This window comes from Microcaecilia unicolor, chromosome 1 (genome assembly GCF_901765095.1).
Source record: "Microcaecilia unicolor chromosome 1, aMicUni1.1, whole genome shotgun sequence".
NCBI lineage: Eukaryota > Metazoa > Chordata > Amphibia > Gymnophiona > Siphonopidae > Microcaecilia > Microcaecilia unicolor.
Window position 1 is genome coordinate 239239835 of NC_044031.1, and position 16820 is coordinate 239256654.

A 16820-nucleotide genomic window follows, 5' to 3' on the forward strand; every position below is an offset into this window, starting at 1 on the left:
GCGAGAGGGTGTGGCGGCTTCCCCCCTACCTTTACCAGGATAAGGAGTTTAGAGAATTTCTGCGCCTTAAATGGCTAGACTATCAGGCACATAACAATACACCAGAGGTTAGTGCTAGTACGTACTGGGAGGCCTCCAAAGTAGTTATGAGGGGGTACATCATTGCATATGTGGCGGGCAAGAAGAAACAAAGAGAGGCAGACTTGTTGCGGCTCTCGCAGGAGTATCATCATATAAGGAGGGCACATATGCAGAATATAAATGACACGCATAAGGTGCAGCTGACCCACCTTAAAAAACAGATTGATGATATACTACATGCAAGAGCAGAGAGGGATATATACTACCAGCGTTTTAAACTGTTTAAATGAGGCAGTAAAGCGGGTAGGCTGTTGGCAAACATGGTGAGGCCTCCACGTAAAAGGCAATTAATCTTTTCTATAAAGAACGCTCGGGGAGAGGTATTTACTAATGAATCCCAAATTATGCAACAGTTCGTTCAATATTATAGCTCTTTATACAAGGAGCGGGAATATGATGCTGTCCAATCTGCAGCCTTCTTTCAAGGGTTACAGATACCAAAACTGACAGGGGCACAACTGGACTCCTTAAATGGGCCCGTGACGGAGAAAGAAATACGGTCAGGTATAAAAATGCTGAAACTTACTAAGGCGCCAGGGCCTGACGGGTTTGGCCCTGAATATTATCGAATATTGAGTGACCTGGTGGCGCCACCACTGAAGGCATGGTATAATGGCATTGTGGGAGAGGGCTTGACTATACAGCATAATGAGGCACATGTAGTGCTGTTACCGAAGCCCGGCAAAGATGTGGAGCAGGTGGGTTCATACCGACCAATATCTTTGCTAAACCAAGATATTAAGATTTTAGCGGCTATCTTGGCTAGGCGTTTGAATCAGGTGTTACCCGAGTTAATCCATGAAGATCAAGTGGGCTTTGTGCCGGGTCGCCATGGCTCTATGAATATCATGCGAGCTTTGATGGCCATTCCGGGGAGAGGGGGGGCTAGAAGTTATAGCTGGGCTTGATATGGAGAAGGCCTTTGATAGTATATCCTGGCGCTACCTATTTGAGACCTTGGGTCACTTTGGGATATCGGGCCCGGTAGTATCTTGGATTGAAGCTCTCTATAGAAGCCCCATGGCCCGACTGATGGTAAACGGGAAGCTTACTGAACGGTTTTCCCTGGGCAGGGGCACCAGACAGGGATGTCCCCTCTCCCCACTTCTCTTTCTATTGGCAATTGAGCCATTGGCCATAAGAATCCGTAGTGCAACACAGATACGGGGAATTCAAGTACGAAATAAGGAGCTTCGGCTGAACTTATTTGCTGATGATATCCTTTTATATTTGGCAAATGGCCCCAGAGATCTGCCTAGGGCCCTTGAGTTAGTCAGGGAGTTTGGAGATTTATCGGGATTGAGAGTGAATTGTGCCAAGTCGGAGCTACTCCCGTTGTCAGGAATAGAGGGAGATCCCGGGATGGAGGGATTACCTATAACACCAGTCAAGGGAGCGATGAGATACTTGGGGGGTTTTCTTAGCACCAATGCAAAACTTTTCTACAAGAAAAACGTGATTAATCAGATAGAAAACATCAGCAACTGTGTGATAAATGGAAGGATTTACCACTTTCTCTGATGGGTAGAGTAGCTTTGGTAAAAATGATTCTTCTCCCAAAAATTCTTTACCCTTTACAGGCAGCGCCTATATGGGTGTTAAGAAAAGAGGAACGATTGTTTCGGTCAATTATTAGGAGCTTTATTTGGAGAGGAAAAGGGGCAAGGATAAGTCAAGTCAAACTTTCTTTAAGGAAGGAGAGGGGTGGATTAGGCCTTCCAGACCTCCGTATGTATAATGTCGCAGCGCTAATGCGCTTTATCTATGAGGGAATCATAGGTCAGCAGAGGTACCTACCAGAGCGGGGGATGGAGATTTGGAGTAGACCTTGGTCATTTATTAATTTAATCCACGGGGGTCCCAGTGGTAACATTAATATCACTGATAGGAGAGAACTTTTGGGGCCCATGCGGAGAGCTTGGGGGTGGTGGAGGAAGCGTCAACAGAGAACGCCAGATGTTTCACCTTTTATGAACCTAGTGGGCAATGAAGCATTCCCACCTGGGATGGGTAGAACAGCATTTACTACTTGGAGGGACAATGGATGCAGGATTTTGGGACAATTACTGGAAAATGACACGGACACTTTTGACACATTTGACCGGGTAAAGGAAAAATGGGACTTGACGAACAAAAACTTGTTACAATACCTTCAAATCAGACATTACTGGGCTACCACAAGAACAAAGTATGGGGAAGCGTAGACATGGGGCCAATTAGACAGAATCCTCCTTAAAATCCCATATCAATTAAATAGCTTGTCGACCTGGTACAAAGTGTTAAATGAACATCGGCGGGAAGAGGAAATGAGGATATTGATAGCCAAATGGAATGAAGAATTGGGCACTAATTATACTGAGCAAACATTCCAGAAACTATTTGCAACACTCTATGACATGGTTAAGGCAGCTGAATTGCAGGAGATGCAATACGAGATCTTACACAGGGCACACATATCTAGGGCAAAAGGGGCAAAGATGGGACTATGGACTGATGATCGTTGTATTAAGTGCCAAGGGGCGGAGGGGCTGCAGCTGCACTCTTTTTTAGACTGCCCGGCTCTGGTGTTGTGGAATGAGGCTATACAGCTGCTTAATAATGTGGTGCAGAAAACCTTGGACTGGGATTATGCAACCCTGCTGCTTGGAGAACAATCACTCTTAATTGGGCAGGGTTTAACTCAACCATATAGGAGGCTGGTATATGTCTCCCTCTTGTTGGTTAAAAAAACAGTATTACAGTTTTGGGGTGTTGCAGAGGGTGCATTAGGAGCGGTATGGAAAACAAAAATGAGGGAGGTAGGCACACATGAGAGGCAAATTTACTCCAAGGCTAGTAAACCAGAGACCCGCAGGTATGCCATGCTGTGGGAGGAATGTTTACAATTACTCACCTGAAATTGGAGGGGGCACTGGGAGAAGGAGTATGTAGGGATGAATGGGGGAGGGGGGAGGGATGGTATGAAAGTTGAGAAGTAGAATGGAATATTTGATGGAGTGTAAGGTAGTATGGTTGGGGGGATTAAGTAATAAAATGCAATGCAGGTTGTACCACAGACCTTTGGATAGACAACTATTGAATATAAATATGGAATGGTGACTTTGGACTGTACATTGAGCAGTGTTGCTTGTATTTTGCATTTACAACTTGTTATTGTGTGAATAAAAATATATATTAAAAAAAAAAAAAAAAATCCCAATGTGGTGCAGGACCTCTCAGGTCCCACTAAAGGCCTGCTAGGTCCCACCCCCTCTGACACAAACTTCATGTCAGAAGGAGCAAGATAAGATAGGCCTGGACTCTTGCCAGCACTAACCCTTCTCCTACCCCTGTGATTGTCACTCTACGCAGACACCTAATGGTAGGGCCAGCCCTGCTCATAAGCTCTGCAAAGAGTATGAGATAATGCCTCCTAAGTGCAGAAGCTTTTACGTTATTACTACTTCCCCCAAAATAGATACTTCCAGACTTTTTTTTTGTATTTTCCTCTGGTTTACTTTTTCTCATTTTTAAGTTTAGAGTATACCTCTCCCCCTTTACCTAATCAGCTCCACTAAAGTCTGAGAAGATTTTTCAGGGATGGCTTGGTTACTGTGTGAGAAGCTGAGATTAGGGATGCTGCCAGAAGCAGCATTCACAGCCCCTGGGGGAATGCAATCACAACCATCACAAAGTGGCGACCCCTTGTGGCCAGACTTACGCATGCATGCCGAATTCCAGAAAGCTGCAATCTGTAGCCCAGGCACAAGGGCTGTTGTGATGTATGGCTCTTTAGGAAGGGGACTATAACATGAAGGGGGAAGCAGTCAATTGTGACTAAAAGGCCTAAGCCAGTAGAAGTCAGTTCCAACTGAGCTACAGGCCCAAAGGAACAGAGGGAAATCTTTGGCCTGTCATTTTCCATTTTCTACTTATTTTGAGAAACAAAAGACTTGAGGTATTGCCGAATTAGTTAGCCAGAAGGGAACAGTTAATACCAGCTGTAGAGGCCCGTCAAAAATAAGAGGATGAGATGGCCTCTCCATCCACTTTTGTACATCAGCATTTCTCCTCTAGCCCACATAATTACTTGCTTTCACATGTGTGTAAGAGAAGGAGCAGTGTCACCTCTGATGCAGTTGGCAGGCCCAGGACTCCATACTGACAGCATTGCTCTGCATGGCACCCCTGGGCCTGCCATGAGCTTCTCCTGGTGTGGCTAAGCTGTGCAGGCTCCTCACCATTTACACTTTTCCCAACTTACCCATCACAATGCAGTGCTCCAGAAGTGGACTGCATATTGTGGATTATCCGCTAATTCCTGACAAACAGGCACCGTTTGGAGGTAGGTATGATATATAGTAGAATGTGACAGTAGATAATAACCATAATATTCATCTGGTCTGCACAATCGCTTTCTTGATGCAAGATTACCAACTCCCTTGATGTTCAATTTACCTTCTTTTCCTCTGAACTAAAGATCCTCTGAATTCATCCCATGCTATCTTAAATTCTGATACTCTGTGGGTTTTTTTTGTTTGTTGTTTTCTAAGTTTTATGATATACTGTATTGCACAAGTCAATGGCACATAAAATCAGTATACCAAAGTGGCCAGAAGAATACACTTAAACAAACAAATATATACAATGACAAATAATCTATCAGTAGTCAATATACAATAAACATCATACATTTTATCCTTTGAAATCATTAAAATTATAACCCATTAAAAGCACTCAAAATAATCCCTCCAACCCACCTTATTTAAAATACATCTATCCTCACTACAGCTTTCAAATAACCTCAAGACCCAAAAATCCAAAGTAAAGGTTCCCATACCCTCTCAATTTTTTTTTTGTCTCTACCATCTGTTCTGTGAAGTATTTTGTAAGGTTACCCCTCATTGCATGATCTTTCTCCACTGTAAAATGTTTACTCCTTGAACACCTATCTCTTTGAGATTTCTACATATGCTATCTCTCTCCCTCTTATACATATTAAGGTCCTCATCTCGTTTTGGTGCAGACTCTGCATCATTTGGTGCCTGATGCATTCTGTGAACCTTTTGGAGACACATCCTCCAAAACTGGACAAATTTATCCAGAGATGGTCTCACTAATGATCTATATAGAAGTACTATTATCTCCTTTATTCTACCCATTAGACTTGCCTTATGACTCTGGACATTGCCAAATCACACTTTTAACAACACAGAGGACATCAGGATATGACCACACTTAAATCTCTCTCATCTGGTGGACATCAGTATTTTGCACCCATCCCTTGAATACTGGCATCCTTCGTACAAGGCTCTACACCTCTTTGCATTGAATCTTATCTGCCAAGTACACTGTTCTTCAAGCTACAATCATTCCACACTTAAACGTAAACCTCACTGCAGATCTCAGTGTCATTTGCAAACAACAACAACAAAAGGTCCAACACATACCTCTGAAATATCAGTTACTAGTAAAAGAGGCCCGTTTCGTAGAGGAATACAACGGGCGCTAGCAAGGTTCCACGCCCTCCTCCCTACCTCCCTCTCTCCCTGTCTCTAGTCCAAGTTCAAGCCCCCCTCCCCTCCAAGTTCCATGGCCCCCTCCCTCCCTCTGTCCCTCTCTGTCATCCGAGTTTCAGCCCCCCTTCCTCCCTCCCTCCGTCTCCTACAAGTTCCAGGCCCCCCTCCCCTTCGAGTTGCAGAACCCCCCCTGCCCTTCGAGTTCCATGGCCCCCTCCCCCTCGAGTTGGAGGGCCCCCCTCCCCTTCAAGTTGCAGGATGGCCCCCCCTTCAAGTTGCAGGACGCCCCCCTCCCCTTCAAGTTGCAGGATGCCCACTCCCTCCACTCCCCTCAGAGTTCCACGCCCCCTTCTTCTCCGAGTTCAACGCCCCCCCGCCTCCCTCCCTCGAAGTGCAAGCAGGACCTGTCCTCCGGCAGCCCCTCACCTTCCTGCGTGCCAGCTCTAATTTAAACATTGTTACCTTAGTGTCCGGCGTCAGCATTGAAGGCGAGCGGTGCTACAGACTGCCTTCCCATCTGTCTGAGCTCTGCCTCTGGTCCCGCCCTTCCAGAAACAAGAAATGAGAGAAGGACCAGAGGCAGAGCTCAGACAGATGGGAAGGCAGCGTGAAGCGCCACTCACCTTCAATGCTGACGCTGGACCACGAAGTAACAATGTTTAAATTAGAGCCGGCACACAGGAAGGTGAGGGGCTGCCGGAGGACAGGTCCTGCTTGCACTTCGAGGGAGGGAGGCAGGGGAGCGTTGAACTCAGAGAGAGGGGGGAGGGAGGGGGGCGTCCTGCAACTTGAAGGGGAGGGGGAGCATCCTGCAACTCAAAGGGAGGACGGGGGGAGGGAGGGGGGCGATTGTTTACTCACCTCCGGTGCCTCCTGCTGGGTTCCCTTCCCTTTCACTTCCCATTGGTCCGCCCTGTGACGTCATCCCCAGGACGGACCAATCGGAACTGTGTTACGAACCCAGGCAGCCAGACCAATGCACATTATTATATAGGACAAGCTGTAAAGCCCATTAAAATGGGTAACATTTTTGTAATGAAAAATGTAATGAAATAGCCAAAGCAAGAAAGAGTGGATGTCTACAGTACACTTTTATATACTACGACCCTCCTTTCTCCCCTGCCCCCCCCCTCCAGCCACCCATGTCCAGCGACCCTCCTCTCTCCCCTGCTCCCCTTCCAGCCACCCATGTCCAGCGACCCTCCTCTCTCCCCTGCCCACCCTCCAGCCACCCTCCTCTCTCCCCTGCCCCCCCCTTCAGCCACCCATGTCCAACGACCCTCCTCTCTCCCCTGCCCCCCCTCCAGCCACCCATGTCCAGCGACCCTCCTCTCTCCCCTGCTCCCCTTCCAGCCACCCATGTCCAGCGACCCTCCTCTCTCCCCTGCCCCCCCTCCAGCCACCCTCCTCTCTCCCCTGCCCCCCCTTCAGCCATCCATGTCCAATGACCCTCCTCTCTCCCCTGCCCCCCCTCCAGCCACCCATGTCCAGCGACTCTCCTCTCTCCCCTGCCCCCCCCCCTCCAGCCACCCAGGTTGTCCAGCGAATTCTTTGGGGCAGGCAGGAAAGATCCCCAGTCTTGCCTGCCTGCCCGCTGCCGGCACTGACTCTCCCCCGCTGTCGAATCGCTCTTCAAAATGGCCGCCGAGACTTCCGGTTGCTGGACATGGGTAGCTGGAGGGGGAGGCAGGGGAGAGAGGAGAGTCGCTGGACATGGGTGGCTGGAGAGGGGAAAGGAGAGAGGAGGATCGCTGTACAGCGCTGCGTACGTTTAGTATAGCGCTTTAGAAATAAGTAGTAGTAGGTGTTGCGGTTATGATCAGCTGACGTCGGGAGAGACCTGTGACGTGACGTGCATGCGCAGAACAGCTGCTCTCTACTGCGCATTTGCGGGTGAGTCGGTCACCTCTTATTTATATAGTTAGATGAGACTATGGATCAGGGCTAATCCTTGAGGCACTCACCCTAACAATTCCTCTTTCCTTCTATGGAACTCAAGCCATGACTACCTTCTAATGTCTATCACTAAGCCAGTTTTAACCCAGTCTACCAACAGTGGCACAATCATGAGGCTCTTAAATAATTGGGCAAGTCAGGGATTGAAATCTAAGTATGCCGCTGTTAGGGACCCTTTTACAAAGGTGCGTAAGGGCCTACGAACGTCCAACGTGCATCAAATCAGCATTACCGCGTGCCATGGGCAGTAATTCTGAATTTGGTGCGCACTGAAAACACACAGTAGAAAATATTTTCTATTTTCAACCGTGTGGCACTTACCCGGCGGTAAATGGCAATGGGCGTGTGATGCATGCCTACTGCCCCGGTAGTGCATGAGACCTTACCACTAAGTCAATGGGTGGCGGTTAAGGTCTTAGGCTGAAAACAGACATGCCGGTTTTTATTTTGCCACACGTCCATTTTTCAAAGGGCCCTTTTTCCAGGACTCGGTAAAAACTGGCCTGGCGTGCGCCCAAAAGACGTGCTCACACCGCCACAGGCCACTTTTTGCCGCGGCTTAGTAAAAGGGCCCCTTAGTGCCTGCCCCTGATCTAATGATTTGGTGAAAGAAATTTACTTGACACAGTCTCCCTCTGGTGATAGAAATGATAAGTAGTAGTAGTAGTAGTGATAACCATGCTGCCTTGGATTCTGCAAATCGCTGAACTGAAGGGACTGCACTTTTCTTTAGTAGTCGCTTCATTGATTAATTCACTACTGTGCTGAGACTAAATGGCCTGTTTCCTTCACTCCAAATCACACCAGAATCAACCAAGGAGGTGCCATTGCTCTTTCATAAGTAGCTTTGTCCTCTCCTAAGTGCAGTGAAGATCATGCAGTAGTCATACTTACTCATGCATGCGATTGTCTTTTATGTGACGATGCAAAGATATCCTGTCACTCAAATAAATATTGATAGCATATTTTTCAATGCTGTCCTCCACCCGTTTCTTTTCCTCTTCAGTTAGCTGTAGATGAGCAGCTTTGCCCCACTCTCCTGGAAGATTAGGGTCTGGTGAAGACCGTTTATAAACGGGTTGGGCCAAGTCCTCTGCTGTCTCCTCCCTATCAGAAAACTGCCTCTCCGACGTCCTTGTGGTACGGGTGTCGTCCACAGAGCCGTGAAATGTAGAAACGGATCGTTCCAGTATGACAAAAGCCAGCATGACCAGGCCAAGCAGCAAGCAGCTCTTGCTGACCCATGCCCACCTCCGGTTAAGGTGAAACCGCATTGCATGCACTGTTTCAAGGAACTGGCAGGAATCTCCAGGCAGAGGGGACCTGAACCTGTGTTTTACAAAAAAAGAAAAGTCAGTTGTATTGTTACAATTTTAAATAGCTCCTAGTTACACCCTGAGAAGTTAACAATAGCAGTTTCTTTCTGATATCCACTACTGGTAAATAATTGCTGATATGTGTAACTGTCTTATCATGTCTCTCTCTTTATCAAGTTTAACAACAAGGCAGGTAAACATTCACTGAAAGAGAATGTCAGTTACTTACCAACACAATTCTGACCTGCTTTCTATAAAGGTCTATTTTGCCAGTTAGATCCAGGAGTCAGATGGAAATAAAATTTGTCAAAGATTACAAAGTGGCAGAGACACATCAACGAAATCAAGCTCAGCATAAACATCATGGATTCATGGGCAAATGCATTTCAACTAAAACTCAATAAAGAAAAAAACACATTGGTCATCCTCTCATCTCAACACAGGGCGGACAACCCCACAAGCATCAACACCCCAGACTACATCCTTCCTATCTCAGACAGCCTGAAAATCCATGGCGTTACATTAGACCGTAACTTAACACTGGAGAGCCAAGTGGCATCCACTACAAAGAAAATGTTCCACTCAATGTGGAAACTCAAACGCTTGAAACAATTCTTCACGAGGGAAACATTTCGCAACCTGATACAATCTATGGTACTAAGCCACTACTGCAATTTATGCAGGATGCAAAGAACAGACCTTAAAGAAACTTCAGACTGCTCAAAACATGGCAGCTAGACTTATATTTGGAAAAACGTGATTTGAAAGCGCAAAACCCCTCCGCGAAAAACTACACTGGCTCACAATCAAAGAACGCATTGCCTTCAAACTCTGCACCCTGGTTCACAAAATTATCTACGGTGAAGCCCCGGGATACATGACAGGCTTGATCGACTTACCAACTAGAAACACATCAGAATCTACATGAACATATCTAAATCTGCACTACCCAAGCTGCAAAGGCCTCAAATACAAATCAACTTATGCATCCAGTTTTTCCTACATAAGCACACAACTGTGGAACACATTACCAAAAACCTTGAAAACGACGCACGGCCACCTAAACTTCCGGAAATCACTAAAAACTAACCTGTTAAAAAAGGCATACCCTGCTGATCCAACCTAAATGTACATAAGTACATAAGTACATAAGTAGTGCCATACTGGGAAAGACCAAAGGTCCATCTAGCCCAGCATCCTGTCACCGACAGTGGCCAATCCAGGTCAAGGGCACCTGGCACGCTCCCCAAACGTAAAAACATTCCAGACAAGTTATACCTAAAAATGCGGAATTTTTCCAAGTCCATTTAATAGCGGTCTATGGACTTGTCCTTTAGGAATCTATCTAACCCCTTTTTAAACTCCGTCAAGCTAACCGCCCGTACCACGTTCTCCGGCAACGAATTCCAGAGTCTAATTACACGTTGGGTGAAGAAAAATTTTCTCCGATTCGTTTTAAATTTACCACACTGTAGCTTCAACTCATGCCCTCTAGTCCTAGTATTTTGGATGCCTGATCTCTGCGACACAACAAAACTAAAGTACGTAATGGATATAACTCAACTCTTCTGTTGTACGATTCCCTAACTGTGGCTGTGCCACACGAATTTTATCTTACCACAACATCAATTTGTATTTGTTCTCACCGGAGTCAGCAAACGCCTCTCCGGTACTATGTAAGCCACACTGAGCCTGTAAATAGGTGGGAAAATGTGGGATACAAATGTAACAAATAAATAAATAAATAAAAATTCAGCAGGGGACTATTTGTCAGGAGTAACATCAGAAGCTTGTCAGACTTCTAGGAGACTCCTTCCCATGATAGTCACAATTATTCTTTTCAGATTTGGGAGGAGAGGGGTGGCCCTCCTTCAGATTTCCAGACAGAATCTCCCTAAACCCTCATCTGCTCCCAACATGGGACACAAGCACAAAAAAACCCAAAACAAAACACCTTTGTTCACCTTTGTCTAAAGCCCTAAACTACTTGAGTAAATTAAGACAAGACTATATGGTCACAAAAGCTCACGTCTACAATCTCCTTTGTATAACTGTTAAGTTTGTTCAATAAAAATTATCCCGACCATGAATTCAGTGTTCTTTTATGGGAAATATAAAAAGCTTTTCCTCTACATATTATTGAAAACATAAACAGGAAGTTCATTTCAAATGTCCATAAATTTTATAAAATTTAGATCTGGAAACTATTATAAGGCTGAGTGGGTTGAATACACGAGAGACAGATTGCTCCAGTACATAGTGCAAAATAATACAATGCCCACTGACTATACTGGCCCACGTAAAAGTAACTAAGTAAATAATACTGGACTGGTCTGGCAAGCAATAATGAAACAGTGATGGCATATTCATTCACATAGCAAGCAATAATGAGCACTAAGTTTTCTAATCATTCTACAACTCCAAGCACATTTAATTATTTTCTCACTATACAAAACAGGGAACCACAGAAAAACCGAAATTGAGATCTCCCTCAAGAAAGTCAGGTAAACACTGGTAAACGAGCAACAGAAATGTATTTTCTCCTGCACTCTGCAAATTACAAAAATAGAAAAGATGTACATTTCACAAAGCAGGTACATCTCAGTCCTTAAAAAGAATTAAATAAAAATATTGCTGTTCTACCTTTGTTGTCCGAGCACTTTATTTTTCTAATTGAGCTGTTCCCAGTCTCTTCTACTTTCCACGTCAGTCTTCTCTAAATTCTGTTCCACGTTGGTGTTTCCATTTCTTCTATCTCCTCTTGGCTTCTTACTTTCCTTCTCTACATCTGCCTGGCAGTGACCTTTCATTTCATGCTCCCCCCCCCCCCCCCCCTTATTTGTGTTTATCCCACTTTCTCTCACCGTAGTCTCTGTTTCACTTCTCATCTACCTACTACCTTTTACTGTTGCTCCCTCTGTCTCTCACTTAATATCCGGTCTCCTAAACCCCTATCTTTCCCCATCTTTCACCCACTTCTTAGTCCCCATTCCCATCCTATTAGCCCTCATCTACCCTCCACTGGATCTCATCACCCTATCAGTCCCCAGCTCCATCCTTTTCTCTCTTTCATTCCCTTGCTTCCAAGGCCCTATACCCCATGCCCTTCCTTCCTCTTCCCCCTTGCAAGATCGTGTTATCCTCCTTCCCTTCTTCCTTCCCTCCAAGGTCCGGTGTCGCTTTCCCTCCCTCTCCCCCTCCACAAAATCTGGTGTTGCTTTCCCTCCCCCCTCCCCACAAGGTCTTGAGTCTCTTTCCCTCCCTCCCCCTCCCAAGTTCGGTGTCGCTCTCCCAATCTTCCTGCTTCCCCCCCATAGGGTTGGTGTCACTCTCCCTCCCTCCGTTCCCACAAGGTTCGGTGTTGCTTGCTCTCCTTCTCCCCTCTGCAAGCTCCGGTGTCACTCCTCCACCTCTCTGCTATGCTTCCCTGTAGCCTTACCATCTTCCAGGCTGCCGGCAGCATTAGCAATGCAAGCACACTGCCTTTGTGTGCTAAGAAACCTTCTTTCTGCAGCGAGCGACCTGCCTATGTGGAACCAAGAAGTTGCAATAGAGAGAAAGCTTCCGGGCAGCGCAAAGGCAGCTTGCTTACATTGCTAACGCTGCTGGTAGCCCAGAAGATGGAAAGGCTACAGCGGGAGCACAGTGGAGAGGTGGAGGAGTGACACTGGAGCTTGTGGGGGGGGAGGGAGAGTGCGATACAGGACCTGGCGGCGTGGGAGGAGGGAGAGTAAGCAAGCGACAGACATCGGACTTGGAAGGAAGGGAGGAAGGACGGGAAAAAGGTAGGTGTCTGTTGTACCGTGGGTGCAGTGGTTATTATCGCTCCTGTGGGGTGGAGAAATAACCTCTTTGTGCACACGCGGTATAACTTTGAAAATTTTTCCGATTCCTGTGGTTTTACTGCGGATTACCATGATTACCTGCTCCCGTAACATTCTCTAATATAGAGTCTAGCCCCTAATTGTGCAGCCCTACTCTGTTTCAATGAAAATATTCGTTATGTAATTCTGCTATCCAGTAATGGCAACCGCCATTACGGCAAATGTAAGCCACATTGAGCCTGCAAATTGGTGGGAAAATGTGGGATACAAATGCTAGAAATAAATAAATAAATATGATATAGTATGTTATTTTGTATGCTGTGTGATTACACTAGAGTATGACAGAGAGTGCAGAGCATCCAAGTATGAATAGAAAACTAGTATAAGACCAGACAAGTTTGCAATTGTTTTAAAAACAGTTAAGTCTGTCCATTCACTAAGGTGTCTTGGATGCAGGTAGAGCAGTTCTGTGAACGCAAAGGGTCCTTTTATGTGGTTTTATTTACTGCCTTTTGAAGAAATTTTCCCAAGGCAGTGTACAGCAAGAACACTTTCAGCAGACAAAAATATTTTGAGTACATATTGTGGCATATTATGCTATTTACAGTGTCAACACAGTGCTCAATAAAACATCTTAAAAGACAGTGTAATTATGCAGTATGGGGGAGATTCTGTATATGGTGTCTAAATTAATGCACACAGCTACCTTTTCCTATATGAGCTCGCAGCTCTGGAACGTATTGCCACGTAACCTGAAAACGGTCTATGAATTGACCAATTTCCGTAAACTACTGAAAGCCTATCTCTTCGACAAGATATATCACAAAGATCAACACGTGTAATTGTATAATCTTTAATATATCCAGAAATGTCTTATAATGTCTTTTGCTTTAACACTATCATGTTTTTCACCACCATGTAACCCAAAACCCTCTGTAAAACCAAATGTATATTCTCTTCTATTTCCAGTATCCATGATGAACTGTAAGCCACATTATCCCACCTCTTTGCAGGCTCAATGTGGGATACAAATGCAATAAATAAATAAATAAATTTTAAGGGCATTTGTTTTAATTCATTTATGCAGTCCTTACATGCACATGATTTTGCTTTTTAAACCCAAAGATAAAGGTGGTTAAACAGTGAGGCTTCTGTGGATAGGGACAGAGTTCGTAGGGGCAAACTTTGTCCCTGCGTCATTGTCTACTCTATATATAGCGCCTAAAAATAAACAGATCGATGCCTAAAGTTGGGCACGGTTTATAGAATTAACACTTAAGTGGAGAGGTCGCACATAAATTTAGGCGCCAAAATTGGCACCAATGAAAACATGGAGGGGCATTTTTGAAAGGGACGTCCAAGTTTTGATTTGGACGTCCTCGCAAAACGTCCCGATCCAGGGGCGGGAAAACCCGTATTTTCGAAACAAGATGGACGTCCATCTTTTGTTTTGATAATATGGTCAGGGACGTCCAAATCTTGAAATTTGGTCGTCCCTAGACATGGACGTGTTGTGTGCTCGAGGACCTTGGCATACTGTCAGGCTTCTTCCCCGGAGCACTGGGTTCGTGAGTCCATGGGCCACTACCGTGGAGCGGAAGTGGTAGGCAAGATCACCTTCCAGGTAGAGATGAGACAAGACTGGACCGGAATCCTGGACTGGAGTTCTACACAGGAATACACGGAACTGGAACGCACCGGATGGGTACGCACTGGAGTGGAGCCCGCTGGACTGGAACACACTGGAGGGCCCCACTGGACTGGAACATACAGGAGTGAAACCTGCTGGACTGGAACACACTGGAGCGGAACCCACGGGACCGGAACACACTGGACCTAGGCTTCACCTATGCTTGACCACCTTTCCCCGAGAGTTGAGCCCTCAGGTTCGGGCGGCCGAAAGCGCTTACAGGAAAGACCGGAACTGGAACTTGTAATCAGGAACAGCAGGAATCAGGATCCAGGAGTGCCCCCAGGCACCTAGGCGAAGGCAGGGCAGACCGGCAGGGAATGTCCGGGTTCCGGCAGCAGGCAGGTTCAAAGCAATGGTCAAGTCAAGGAACAAGACTACGGCTGGAACTTCAGTATCACGGAGTACTGGCAACAGACTGAACAAGGGCAGAAGCTCCAGCAACAAAAGAAACATACACGGAACACCAGCAGGCAAACACCAGAAGACTAGTCAACTATACAAGCTAGTAGGAAAGCTATGCCCAAGCTAACAAGTCATACACAGGAAACATACACAGAGAACTAGCAAAGCTATACACAGGCTAACAAGGCACACGGTGCCTAAGCTGGCTAGTCTAACACTAGGAACAAACACAGAGAACTAGCAAAGCTATACACAGGCTAACAAGCCACACGGTGCCTAAGCTGGCTAGTCAAACATAGAAACTCACACAGAGCAAACACTGAAACAGTGTACAGAGCACTCTATACACCAGGGCCCTTAGATGAGCAGCAAAGGCAAGGGCTGTAGTCTCTAAGTGATAATAAAGCCCTTCCACACCAGAGGCACAGCTGCAGCAATCACCTTGCACCCAAACAGAGGCTTGACACACAGAGAAGTCAGCCCAGCGGGAGCCATCTTGGATACTGGCATAGAGGAGTCGGCGGCAGCCATCTTGGAAGAGGCATAGCCCACACAGGTGAGGTTCAGTAGGGCAATCAGCACACAGAGCCAGAGAGCAACTAAGACAGAGACAGACACAGAGACAAGCAGAAGCCAGCACAGCCACTGACTCCCAGAAACAGGGTAAGTCTGAGGGTTGTCACGGCCACAGACGGGACAGGACGTTTCTGATTTTCAGTGATTTTCGGATTCAAGGACGTCCATCTCAGAAATGAACAAATGCAAGCCATTTGGTCATGGGAGGAGCCAGTATTTGTAGTGCATTGGTCCCCCTGACATGCCGGGACATCAACCGGGCACCCTAGGGGGTACTGCAGTGTACTTCATAAATTGCTCCCAGGTACATAGCTCCCTTACCTTGTGTGCTAAGCCCCCCAAAACCCACTACCCACAACTGTACACCACTACCATAGCCCTTACGGGTGAAGGAGGGCACCTAGAAGTGGGTACAATGGGTTTTGGAGGACTCGCTGTTTCCTCCACAAATGTAACAGGTAGGGCGGTATGGGCCTGGGTCCACCTGCCTGAAGTGCACTAAACTACTCCAGGGACTTGCATATTGCTGTCATGGACCTGAACATGGCATCTGAGGCTGGCACAGAGGCTGGCAATCAATATTTTGAAAGATATTTTTTGAGGATGGGAGGGAGTTAGTGACCATTGGGGGAGTAACGACAAGTCATCCCCGATTCTCTCCGGTGGTCATCTGGTCATTTCGGGCACCCTTTTGTGCCTTGGACGTAAGAAAAACACGACCAGGTAAAGTCATCCAAGTGTTCATCAGGGACGTCCTTGTTTCTTTCGATTATGGGTCAAGGACGTCCAAGTGTTAGGCACGCTCAAGTCCCGCCTTTGCTATGCCTCCGACATGCCTCCTTGAATGGAAAGCAGTTGGGGGCGTCCAAAATCGGCTTTCGATTATACCAATTTGGACGACCCTGGGAGAAGGACGTCCATCTTCCCGATTTATGTTGAAAGATGGGCGTCCTCTTTCGAAAATGAGCCCAATGGTGTCAATGTCCGTGCCTAAATTTATGTACGAAGCACAGTTTTTTCAATAATTACATGTGTAGATCAAAACCTATGGCGCTATAATAGAGGGATCATTTCTCTGGATTAGCACTTAGTTCAGATAGTAACTCGTCCCCTAACACAGGGCTTACTGATCTTGTTTCCGCGCAACCTCATAGTCGCAGCTGCAGCACTCCCTGTAACCCCACCAAGGCGCATTAGAACGACATACCTACGTGCTTCTGGCCAGGGTTGCAATATACATTTTGGAAAGCCCTGCCTTAACATCTACCGTTAGTAAGCATCACACATACTAACAGCCAATGTTGATAACGTGCAAATGAAGCCAACACAAAAGTGTGTGCATACCTTACATAAAATGTAGTTAAGCTTCTTGCATTACTCTATAACAACTTTTATTCCACCCATCAAGTACAGT

At 46.3% G+C, this 16820-nt stretch overlaps 1 protein-coding gene across 1 annotated transcript in view; it reads right to left on the minus strand.

Annotated features, from left to right (window-relative positions):
- Positions 1-16820, minus strand: part of GALNT4 (polypeptide N-acetylgalactosaminyltransferase 4) — a 182039-nt gene that overhangs the window by 106926 nt on the left and 58293 nt on the right. The window contains exon 2 of the mRNA XM_030204970.1: positions 8490-8924. Coding sequence (XP_030060830.1) covers positions 8490-8924 — 435 coding nt within the window. The remainder of the gene's footprint in view (positions 1-8489; positions 8925-16820) is intronic.